This window comes from Halichoerus grypus, chromosome 10 (genome assembly GCF_964656455.1).
Source record: "Halichoerus grypus chromosome 10, mHalGry1.hap1.1, whole genome shotgun sequence".
Taxonomy (NCBI): domain Eukaryota; kingdom Metazoa; phylum Chordata; class Mammalia; order Carnivora; family Phocidae; genus Halichoerus; species Halichoerus grypus.
In genome coordinates, this window is record NC_135721.1 from 52,588,044 (window position 1) to 52,601,403 (window position 13,360).

The following is a 13,360-nucleotide window of genomic DNA, read 5'->3' on the forward strand; positions in this document are numbered from 1 at the left end:
AATCCTCCAGCACGTAATAGTGTGTGCCTGGCAGTTTTTTATTTAATTAAATTAATTTAGAAAGCTCTTACTGTGCTGACCTGTTATCACTGACATGACACCAACAGGTATGTTTGAAAAATCTACATTAATATAAGTCCAGCACATAAATCAAAAGGTAATTAGCAGGATGGTGTATGATAAATGACATAACATAATAACTTAATTTTTAGGTTAAACTTCATGTACACATCTAAAAAAAATGTTAGGCTAAGTGATACACTTACACAACCACTAGTCTGTCTCCATTTGTTCAGAAAAACTTCCAAATTCTGCTTAATGTTTTCAAAACAAAACCTACCCCCGCTGCTGACTGGTGCTGAAAGTTTTTGATCACTGAGATTTTCTGTTAACATCCATGCTGGAAGGATTCTTCTCCTCTGTGCAGGGTTTGACTGTTGCTTACTGAGGTCTCTACATTCACCTAGGAAACACTAAAAAGGCACCTATACATTAATTACTAAAAATAATCATGCAGCCTTAATGAAACTGTAAAATTACTTACTTTGCAGGAAACTACCATTAAAAAAAAACCTATCTGCAAGTGTGGACTGAATTATTCCAATTTCTCAAGGAAAGAAATTCATTATCTCTATTAGTTGACAAGGTGGACTAGTGTGCTAGTCTGTACAGCTTAACCTAAGAACAGCAATGCCAGTAATACTGTCATGATATGGCCAATTTCAGTTGTCTTTTCTCTCCCTGAAATAAGGAATATGTTACAAATGGATGAGATCTTAAATTTCTGACCTCATTATTTGCAGAAGTAGTTTGGGTCTTAGCTATTTCTGTGCTTCCTTCCAGTTGTGGGGCACCAGTTGTCTCATCAGGCGAGTGAACTGAGAAAGATTTTGGTGTTTCATTCAGTATATTATCTTCATCAAGCATCTGACTATTTCTACAAAATAAAATAAAAAATCATTTAAAACACTTTTATTATACCATGTCATTATAAATGTGATTCTCCCAAGTACATCTAACTAATGAATTGTGCTTCTTTTCTTGGCCTTAGCAAGACAAAAAAGCAGATGATAGCATATTAGAATAAAATATATAGACTAAAATATGTTCTTCATCTTCTGCTCATTGTATCAGCATAAAATACATTTATCTTTCCAAGTGGTTGGCCTAGAAACCACTAGGTACTTATGAGATGGGTAGTAGCCATCTCTCTTAAGGCTTAAGAGCTGTGTCCTTACTCAGTATTTGTCCAGATAGCCCATAAAAGTTAAGATCCCCACCCAGCACCCAAAGAGAAAATGCAAACTGCAAGAATATCAAATAAGCTAGTATGGCTTTTGAAGAAAAAAATAAAATGCTGATGTCATGCTCACACGTAGCTGCTACTGGAGTTCTAGCCAGTATAGCATTTGTGAAATCTCCCCAAACCTGTAGTCCAGTCGGAAGCTAACTGTTCTGACACAGGAACATCCATGGTCACATGTGGAACATACTAGCAGAACCGACTACCTCCCACTTGCTGCAAAGTGCAGTAAGATCATCCAAAGTTGATGGATTACTATTCATCACATATACATAGAGACAATCCAACAAATGTACTTCTTTGAACATTTGAAAATATAGATGGAAATACTACTCAGAAATAAAAAGGAATAACCCACTGATATACAACAAAATGGATGAATCTCAAAGAAGCCAACCACAAAAGGCTACAAATCCTGGGTATTTACCCCAAAGATACAAATGTAGGGATCCGAAAGGGTACATGCACCCCAATGTTTATAGCAGCAATGTCCACAATAGCCAAACTATGGAAAGAGCCAAGATGTCCGTTGACAGATGAATGGATAAAGAAGATGTGGTGTATATATACAATGGAATATTATGCAGCCATCAAAAGGAATGAAATCTTGCCATTTGCAACGATGTGGATGGAACTGGAGGGTGTTATGCTGAGCGAAATAAGTCAATCAGAGAAAGATATGTATCATGTGATCTCACTGATATGAGGAATTCTTAATCTCAGGAAACAAACTGAGGTTTGCTGGAGTGGTGGGGCTGGGAGGCATGGGGTGGCTGGGTGATAGACATTGGGAAGGGTATGTGTTATGGTGAGTGCTGTGAATTGTGTAAGACTGTTGAATCACAGACTTGTACCTCTCAAACAAATAATACATTATATGTTTAAAAAAAAGAAGATAGTAGGAAGAGAAAAATGAAGGGGGGAAATTGGAGGGAGAGACGAAACATGAGAGACTATGGACTCTGAGAAACAAACTGAGGGTTCTAGAGGGGAGGGGGTGGGGGGATGGGTTAGCCTGGTGATGGGTATTAAAGAGGGCACGTATTGAATGGAGCACTGGGCGTTATACACAAACAATGAATCATGGAACACTACATCAAAAACTAATGATGTAATGTATGGTGATTAACATAATAAAATTTAAAAAATGCAAAAAAAAAAAGGCTACAAATCATATAAATCCATTTGTACCACATTCTGTGCTTTTGGTGTTATATCAAAAAACCACTGCCTAATCCAAAGTCACAAAGATCTATACCTGTATTTTTTCTGAATTTCAGTTTTAGCTCTAATATTTAGGTCTCTGATCCATTTTAAGTCCATTTTTATATGGTGTGAGGTAGGAGTCTAACTTCATTCTTTTGCAAGTGGATATCCAGTTGTCCCAACACCATTTGTTGAAGAGACTATTGTTTCTCCCATTTAATTGTCCTGGCAATCTTGTCAAAAATCAGTTGGCCATAATGTAAGGGCTTTTCCGGACCCTCAATTCTATTTCACTGATCTATATGTCTTTCTTTATGCTAGTACCATACTATCTTCATTACTGTAGCTTTGTAGTAGGTTTTGAAATTGGGAAGTGTGAATCCTCCAACTCTTTTTTTTTTTTTCAACTTTTAGAAACTGTTTATTTTCCATCAACCTTATTTCCATTTTGTTTGCCTTTGTGGAAGAGCACCTTAAGACCACTCAGTGGTTGTTCCTACCCATTCAGTGGCCTGAGAAGTGGGAGCCGCAGACGATCTTCATTGGCAGGCTGAGTGCTCCAGTCTTCAGCAGGAAACTGCTGAATAGACACAGGGGCACCTGCATGCCTTCAGACCAGTCTGCAACTTCGTGTTGAGTAGTAGTGAACTCAGAAGCTGGAGCAGTCTGTTCACCCTGAAATCCCTCGTTGGTCATAGCCTTTTCAGCAACAGCCTGCTCTTCCTTTTCAATCTCTTGAGGATCTCTGTAGAAGTAGAAATCAGGCATGACCTCCCAAGGGTGTTCACAGGAAATGGTACCACGTATGCACAGAACTTCCCACGTTAGCATCTACCACATCAGAGCTCCCTTGTTGCAAGGGATGGCAATGTCCACATAGTGCAGAGGAGGGCCTGTCTTACACAGAGCAGTGGTAGGTAGGCAGGTTAACATGAGACACCTCTGTGAGAGGATCAGCCCTTGGATCAGTTACCACCAGAAGCTGCCTGGATCTGGTTAGTGAAGGTTTCAGGAGTGAAGCAGTCAGCAATAGGAGTGACTCCAGTTACAGCAGCAAACTTCAGCACAGTTCATTGGGCAGTATTCCTGGATGATATGACACTGACATCAACCGGGTTTTCAATGGCAACAATGGCACGAGCTGCCAGTAGAAGCTTCTCCCAGGTTCTCTTCAGATTTATGATGTAGATGCCATCACTTTTCCTTTTTAGATATACTGTTCCATTTGGAAGTCAAGGTTGTTGCCAACAAAGTGGGTTTCTGCTGTAAGGAATTTGAGGACATCCTCCTCCTTCATTTGCAGGACATCAAGGGCTCCAGACATTGTGAAAATTTCCCTTTAAGTTATGACAGGAATCCCTCACTCCAGCAGGAAGCTTGTTCTGGTGGCTTTGGGTGGTGCTAGGTATCCCACAGGGCATTCATGCAGAGCAACACCATAGCAACCCTTCCCTAGGTAGTGTAGAAAACTCTTTTCTTCTTTTTAAAGACTTAGCAATTAAGTTATTCTTAAATCTTAAAAATATACTCCAAATTAAATTTAAATATAAATATTCTTATCTTTAATATAAAATATGTGACTAACATAAATGAACTGGATCTAGAAATAAGTTTTAAAAATCATAAATCAATTGTAAACATGCATATTACCATACTATAATGGCATTTTCATCATTTTATTGTTTTGTTCAAAATTAAAGTGATTAAAATTAGCTTTTTATATGAAACTTAAAAATTAAGAACTTTAACAATTTGAAAAAAAACTTTGTATGACATAAGATTTACTGTACTTTTCTCAACAGTGTCTTAAAGGAAATAATCTCCCTAGAGAGACAATGTTGTACTTCTTCATCAGTGAAATTCAGATACAAAATTCAGATCAAAAACAAAGTGTTATACAATATTTCATTCATGTATTTAAGAACCAACACTTGATGAGCACCCACTATTGGGGAGGTAAAAGAATGCAAAATTAATGTTGGTGCTTCTGAATGAAATATGCCATAATTTAATTAACTAAAATATAAAACTAAGTGATTAATCTTTTTTTAATTTGGTTTTCTCTTACTTTGACTTCTCAAAAAAGTATGGGTTTTGGTATTTCTAACAGAATGATTTCACAGAAATATATACAGAAAAGAGTGAGAAATGAACAAACTGATGAGAGCTGATATGAACAGATCCATACGGTCCCACGGAGTTGGTTATAAATGGGACTTCTTATACAGAATCTAACTACTACATGAAAACATTATGACATCAGTAAAATGAAAAGTGAAAGAAATGGCAAGCTTTTGTTTTCTTGGTTTTTATTGTTGCTGTTTTGTTGTTCAGATCTTTCTTATATTCACAACTGGTTGGAAGAAAAAATTTATAATGGCATCAGGGACCCAACCACTGCCACAAAGCACATAGGTTTTTTAAATATAAAATAACACAATTAATTTGGTTACCCTAACCCAGGCACACAATTTACCAAAACATATGCAAAATATTTACTACCTCTTTCAACACGTAGCTTCACAGCAACAATACACCAGATATATTACTCATAATAGCCTAAAAAAGTACAGTGCTGCTGAAGTGGGTTGTATTCTTACTTTTATCCATACAAAAACACTCAAAATTCAGTCATCCCACAATCTCATTTATTTAAGGTACAGCACTGGTCTTTCATGTTAAGGGGACAAGCTTATTTGAATGGATATAAATAAAATTTTTAAAAATATAAAGTTGACATATAATACTCTAAATTTTGAGGCAATGACTATTTTGTTTTATAGAGATGTGCAATATTTTCCTGATTTTTTAAAAAACTATATAATTCCACTGTGGAAATTTACTGTAACAGAAAAATTAGTTCTTTATATTTCTCATTTCAACAGCTGGTTAAAAACAGCATTCTTTCGGGGCGCCTGGGTGGCTCAGTTAGTTAAGCGGCTGCCTTCGGCTCAGGTCATGATCCCAGGGTCCTGGGATCGAGCCCCGCATCGGGGGTCCTTCCTCAGCAGGGAGCCTGCTTCTCCCCTGCCTGCCGTTCCCCCTGCTTGTGCTTGCTCTCTGTCTCTCTCTCTCACTCTCTCGTTGTCAAATAAATAAATAAAATCTTAAAAAAAAAAAAACAACAGCATTCTTTCTACATGTGTGATAAGAGAAAAAAGAAGAGGAAGATATGTAAAGTTGCAAGCGACAGTTACTGAATTTCATTTAACTGAAATCAAAACCCATTTCCTCACATAATTTCTTTTCATTTACTAGTTTAATAAATTGTAGATGTGATTTATATTTACTGAAATACACAGATCTGAAGCGCACGATTTGGTCAGTTTTAACAATTGCATACATCCATGTAACCTACACCCTTACTGAGACACAGAATATGTCCATCACCACAAAAAGCTTTCCTGTGTCCCTGGAAATAACCACTGACTGGATTTCTATCACTACAGATTCGTTTGCTTATTATAGAACGTAATATAAACGTAATCACACAATAGGTACTGTTTTGTGCCTTGCTTCTTAGGTAGATACTTGAGAATTTTCTAAATCCACAATCCTATCATCTGCAAATAAAGACAGTTTTACTTCTTCTTTTCCAATCTGATGCATTTTACCTCTTTGTCTTGCCTTCCTGGACTGGCTAGGACCTCCAATAAATGTTGAATAGAAGTTGTACAAAATGGCATCTTTGTTTTGTTCCCAATCTTAGGGAGAGAACTTCCAAAACTTGGCTGTTAAGTTTGTTTTAGATAGAAAGGAAGTTTCCTTCTTTTTCTAGATTTCTCAGAGGTTTTTTTTTTAATCACAAACAGGTGTTGAATTTTGTCAAAACTATTTTTATGTATCTGTTGAAATGACAGTTCTTCAATCTGCTATAGCAAATTGCATTGATTTTTATCTCATAAATCCACCTTGCATTCCTCAGACAAATTCCACTTGGTTATAGTGTATTACCCTTTCTACAAATTGCTGGATTTGACTTAGAAGTATTTTTTATGAGAATACTGGTCTAGTTTTCTTGTAATGTTATTGTCTGATTTTGGTATGAGGATTATGGAAGTTTCTTCTTCTATTTGGGGGGAAAAAAGACACAATATTGGTATTATTTCTTTCTTGAAAGTTAATGGAACTCACTAGTGAAGTTTCTTATGGAAAATTCTTAAATTGTGACCTCAATTTCTTTAATATAAAATTCACCCAATTTTCTATTTCTTCCTATATTAGTTTTGGTAAATTATGTTTTCGGAGGAATGTATCCATTCATTTAGGCTGTCAAGTTTGCTGGCATAAAGCTTTAAATAATATTTCTTCATTATTCTTTTAAGGTCTGTAAAATCCCTAGTAATATACTGTCTTCCATTCCTGATATTGATAATTTGTATTTTTTCATTTTGGTTTACATTTAATTAATCTTTTCAAAGAACCAACTTTTGGCTTTATTGATTTTCTTTGTTATTTGTCTATTTTCTATGTCACTGATTTCTAATCTTATTCTTATTTCCTTTTTTCTATCTGCTTTGGGATTAATTTGCTCCTGTCTGCCTGTCTCCTTAGAGTAGAAACAAAGATCATTGGTTTTATAGCTTTCTTGTCTTCTAATACAAGCATTTAATATAAATTTCCCTCTAAGAACTACTTTGGCTTCATCTCACAAATTTTTATGTTGTTTTCAGCATTATTTTGTTCAAAATGTTTTCTAATTTCCCTTGTGATTCTCTTTGACCTAAGAGTTATTTAGAAATGTGCTATTTAATTTCAAATTTTTGGAGATTTTTCTATTTTATCATTACTGATTTTTTTAAGTAATCTCTATGCCCAACATGGGACTCGAACTCACAATCCCAAGATCAAGAGTCGCATGCTCTACCAACTGAGCCAGCCAGGCACCCCTACTGTCACTGATTTTTAATTCAATATTACTGTAATCACAGAACACATTCTGTATACTTTTGTCCATCTACTTCTATAAGTCCAGTTTATGTAGACCATAATTTAAAAGCTGAAAGAGTGGCAAATAATCTGCTAATGACTGCCTCAACAAAACTAGAGTATTAACTTTATATTAGATGTTTATTGTAATACCTCATTTTCCCAATTCTATATTTTCTGTTATTTTTATAAGAAAGAGGAGTTATGTGAGTGTAGTCTAAGCCAGAGGGGTTAATAATACCTTAATACAATTTAAAAAGCTAAAAGAAAAGATTAAGAAAATGTAGTTGGTTTCAAAATACCTATCCTGGTTACTATTAGATAGAAAATACATTCTGAACACAATGGTAAAAGGATACCACATATGCGAGCAATCACTATTGAGGTGTAGGTTTCTAATGTCAAATTTTTCCTAGAGAAACATAACAAACATATATACCACACACACTCCATGTAACTCCTATACTGCCAACATTGTTTAATCCTAGAATGGTTTTTACTGAAGCATTTGTGGATGGCTGAGGAATTAGGTTACAATTACCATTTTTTCAAAATTTATTAAAAAAAATTTTTTTTAAGATTTTTTTTATTTGACAGAGAGAGAGCACAAGCAGGGGAATGGCAGAGGGAAAGGGAGAAGCAGACTCCCCACTGAACAGGGAGCCTGACATGGGGCTCGATTCCAGGACCCTGGGATCATGACCTGAGCAGGCGCTTAACTGACTGAGCCACCCAGGTGCCCCTAGGTTACAATTACCATTACTTAATCTCATTTCATCAGGCAATCTTACCTTAAAGTACATTCCATTTCTGTTTCAGAGTGTGTAGAGAAAACACAGAATATGTATTTGTCGACTAGCAAAGAAAAACTGTCTCCAGGATTCAACCAGCGCCATAGATTTCTCTTCAATGGTAAGAGCTGACTCTTCTTGGAAGACTGATAAAAACATGGATTTGCGTGTATCTAACAAATAAAAAAAGAATACAGTGGTGTAACTCTACATTATGAGAAAAATACAACTTAACACGAACTGATCCAAAATTTGGGTATCAAAACAATTTCATTACAAACTCAGACTTAAGTCTAATAAATCTGGCACTTATAAGTACAATAATTATTATCTATACATAAAAAAGGAAAAAGAGCTAAAATATACCTCCCACTTTTGTAGGAATCAAAGAAAAAAGCAAAGTTATCAATTAGCTGGTTAAAAGATATTTCTGCTTTGCTTAAGAGGGACAATCAGACATTGGAAAGAGAAACACGAAAAATAATTCTCAGTTTGGAAACTGAGTCCCCCAACTTTCATATCCATAATTCACTAATCCCTTGGAAACGGCTAGCTTCTTTTATACTTATTTTCCCCTAGTAAATTCTTAGTATGATTAAAAAAAGAGATATTACAGGAAGAGAGACTTTGACCAAATCTCTCAAGCAAACAACATAGCTTGTTTCGATTGCTTTTGCTCCTCCTCACCTAGGAGTTTTCTAACACAGACTAATATAGAAAAGGGAGTGTTAAAACAAAAGCCACCAATAAAAAATAAGCACTGTTGCCTACATGCCCAAATTAAAAAAAAAAAAAAAAAAAGACAAGGTTGAAAGCTATAATGAATATAATCTATCCAGTTCTGGCAATTTAATTTCATGAGGATCTGGCCATAAATCCTTCCTATGTGTATCTGCAACTGAAAACATTTCTATTTCCTTTAAATCTGTTAAAAGAAAGGAGTGAAATAAAATTTGGAGATAAAGAGTAGAAATAGAAATTTAAAACAGAGACTATGTAAATTTGGTAGGCAATTATTTTATAGGTCAGAGTTATTTTACAAACTATACACAAGACTTCGTAAGAATGGACATGCTATGGAATACCATATTTATGTAACACCATATTGCTGAAAAGAACTGTGAATGTTTGATTTTTAAAAATGAAGTTATAATTTAAACTTAATGTTTAGAAACCTTTCGTTAGCTATCAACCACCCCTAATTTATCTCTCAGAGTGGCTCTGGCTCATGGCTAGAGTTTTCGAGCCAGGACAAACCACCAGATTCTGAGCTTGTGCACACTGCTGGGCTTGGCAATTGTTCCCTGTTATTCCTTGGACTTTTAAATGAAGCCTCCTTTTCCTTGAGTATACCACAATCATCAGAGTCAGGAATGTTGAGCAGCAGGAGGGACAAGAGTCAGGACAGAAATATCCATAGCTTCTGCCTGAACCTTGAATATTTTATAAATGAGGTTTGCTTCTAATACGCTAAGACCATGCTCTTATTCATAAGTATTTTAAAGATTCAGATGAATCTCTAAACAACATTAAATAACAATAGTCCTAAATTTTCGAAGGCCAAGATGTTCAATACAAAGGCATAATATTCTAAGGGTAGAAAAGGTAAAATACTTTTTAAAAAAGGAAACTAATTACATTCCTTTAATAAGGCATCACAAACCCAAAGTCAAAGAAACATTCATTTTCAGTATTTTTTACTCAGTTGAATGTACTTAACATTTAAATTTTAAGTGGTGAAATATCAGGTATTTAGCAAATCCAAAGAGAAAGTGAACCAAGTATATGGTCCATGATCATCTTTTTCTTTTCCTAAAATTGTTCATACAGGGGATTCCAGAACCAAGAGCAAAAATGACATTCCTATAACTAATCTAATATTTGATCCCATAACTTAAACCTAAATAAATATTACTAATTGAATAAGTTTTTAAAATCTGTCAAACTATATATACTTCAGGGCACCTGAGTGGCTCAGTCGATTAAACATCCGACTCTTGATTTCGGCTCAGGTTACGATCTCGGAGTCATGAGATCAAGCCCCGTGTTAGGTTCCATGTTGGGGATAGAGCCTGCTTAAGATTCTCTTTCTCCCTCTTTCTCTGCCCCCTGCCCCCTCTCCCTCTATAAAGAAACAAAAACAAAAACAAAAGCAACTATATGCACTTCAACTAAAAAGCCACACAGACATGAAGTCCAAAACAAAGGGTAGTCTTTTAAAAGTTATAAAGTAGACAAAAATCTAGCAATATTAATAAACAAAAAGGGAAAAGATAACACAAACACAAATTTTGGAATGAAAACAATGACATAAGTACACATAAAACTTGGTAGAATACTACAAATACTTCATGGCAATGTATTTGTAAATATGGCCAAAATTGACAATGATCTTAAAGAATATACACCAAACTGACATAAAAAAAAAAAAAAAGTGTGTGTGTGTGTGTCTTTTTGAATTAGACCTATACTTTAAAAATACAATCAGTAATTAAAAATCTTTCTAATCTCTCCCTAAACCAGACCTAAATGGATTTAAAATTTTTCTGAATATTCAAAGTCTTCCTGAGACCAGAAAAAGATGGAAAGCTCTCCAATTCCTTCAATAAGGCTAAGTTAACTTTGATTCTAAAAGCAGATAAGGGCAGGCAAAATACTTGCAAACCCAAACTCAGAGTGAATAAAAGATAGAGCCACCTATATGAGAAGCATATTTGTGGGAAATTCTTTTTAACATACCCATAGGATTATAAGTGCAAACTTAAATATATTATGCTATAATTTTAGACGTGGTGCAAAGGATGCATTATCCCTGAAGAAATGGAACTAAAATACAAATCAGTTTTCCATAGCTTTCTCTAGTAATTATCATAAACATTAAAGGATTGATGTGTACCACCCCAAAAAGTTCCTCTTATTTTCAATGTTTTCTTTTTTTTAATTTGTAAAGCATTCTTTTTTTCTTTCTTTCTTGTTCTTTTTTTTTTTTTTTACAAAATGAGCTGTGGAAGAGCTACTGTAGTATTTTACAGCTATTTTCCAAGTACACTCATAATTTCACAGGAAGAAAAACAATCACAACTCGGGAATTTTATTGGGGCAAAGAAAAAACACAGTCACTCAAAGATGTATATTTTGAGGATTAACACTAAGTGGCAAAAAACGTATCTAATCCTTTGCAATTTATCTGTAGTTATAGAACTACTCCCTCAATCATCCAAGAACCAAAAAGAGTAAGATTTTCTTAAAATGAAATAAAAGCATTGACAGCTATGAATTTACCCGGAGGACATAACTAACTGGTGATGCAATCATTTATAGACAACACTGTCGATTTGCCTTTATATTTTCTCCCTGCTGATACCAGACAGATTAAATTTAAATGACACACAAAAAAGCTAACATCATCTATGCACAAACAATGAATCATGGAACACTATATCTAAAACTAATGATGTAATGTATGGGGATTAACATAACAATAAAAAAAATTAAAAAAAAAAAAGAAAAAAAAAAAAAGCTAACATCATCTCCTCATGAGCTAACATTATCTCCTCACACACTATTTCCAAGAACTGCTGAGAGCTAGAGTCTTTTTTAAAAGGAAGTATTAGAGGAAAAAAAGACAAATTCATCCAATTTAAAAGTATAAATTAGTAAATGCCCTAATCGCATTCATCTATCATTGTCAAAGCTACATTTCTATTTGATTGGATTTCTAATTTGAAGGAAAGCAGAAAAATATTTAATCACTTAAACACAATTTGGAGTACACAGCCTACAGAAGGATTGTTAACAAAACATTTGCTCTAGTTCATTTAAATAATTTTACAAAAACTTTTCAAAATAAAACTTCTCTCAAAATTTTATCACAGTTGTATACATAACCTGCTTTAGCAGATCAATTTATTTGTGACTTATTAGAGAACAGAAAGTAAATGATGTTTAGCACACATAAAGGTAAAATGAATGAATTAGAAGTTGCTCGTCTATCTCATTATTTTCAAGACCTTAACATTTCTATTCACAATTAAGATCAGTTTAGAATTTTTCTAAATTTCTCTAAATCGCACCTTGAAGGTACAGCTACAATAAACAGCTGAATAAATAAATATATCTATTTCAAGGAGATAGGCGTTTTGTTGAAACTACATTAACATAAACAAGAAATCAAGCATTACATAAAGCAAAGGACCTATGCATACATCACCAAGTCCAAGAAGCAGTTTTTCTTCAACTGGCATGGTGTAAATAATTCATAGAATAAAATTCAAAACCCAATTAAATATTGTTCTAAAAGAACAATCAAATTCTAGTACTAGAGTTGTACATTTCCTTAAAAATAAATACACTTTTTCATGTCTTCCAGTGTTTGGTACTTTGGCATTACGGAAGGAACTGCACCACACTGTACTATTCTCTACACCTTTTTCATGTCATAAGGATTCCATAATAATTTTTTGAAAACATAATACAGGGCATCTGGATGGCTTAGTCAGTTAAGCGTCTGCCTTCAGCTCAGGTCATGATCCCAGGGTCCTGGGATTGAGCCCCACATCAGGCTCTCTGCCCAGCGGGGAGTCTGCTTCTCCCTCTCCCTCTGCCTGCAGCTCTGCCTGCTTGTGCTCACTCTCAATCTCTCTGTCAAATAAATAAAATCTTAAAAAAAAAGAAAAGAAAACCTAATACAGGTTAGATATTATGTGTGGACCCATCATACAGTTTCAGAAAAAGTATATTAACTTCTGATGTCCCTTTTGAGTCTTTCCCTATCCCTGTCTCTTCTCAGTTCCCTCAGAGGTAATTATTATACCAATTGTTATGTTTATCACTTCCTTAGGAAATTTTCTTTATGGTTTTATCACCTAAGCTTATGACAGTGAATATTTATTTTGTAGAATTTTTAATCTTATGTAAATGAAGCTATACTGTATATATTCTTCCAAGGTTGCTTTTATCATTATCATGTTCCTGACTCTAATCCATTTTTTTCATGCTTTCACTGTAATTTGTCTTCACTGTTGTAGGATATTTCATTAAATGAATATATCACTATATATTTATTAATTCCATTGTTGATGGAAATTTATGTTGTGTCTAGTTTTCTGCTATGATATAAGCAATTTTGCTC

At 34.4% G+C, this 13,360-nt stretch overlaps 1 protein-coding gene and 1 pseudogene across 1 annotated transcript in view; both read right to left on the bottom strand.

Moving 5' to 3' along the window:
- The window catches only part of APLF (aprataxin and PNKP like factor), an 86,127-nt gene that overhangs the window by 54,392 nt on the left and 18,375 nt on the right, over window positions 1-13,360 (bottom strand). Inside the window, exons 3-5 of the mRNA XM_036078621.2 lie at window positions 8,230-8,402; window positions 790-937; window positions 341-473 (exon numbers count right to left, since the gene is read on the bottom strand). Coding sequence (XP_035934514.1) covers window positions 341-473; window positions 790-937; window positions 8,230-8,402 — 454 coding nt within the window. The remainder of the gene's footprint in view (window positions 1-340; window positions 474-789; window positions 938-8,229; window positions 8,403-13,360) is intronic.
- Window positions 2,878-3,833, bottom strand: LOC118527042 (small ribosomal subunit protein uS2 pseudogene; annotated as a pseudogene).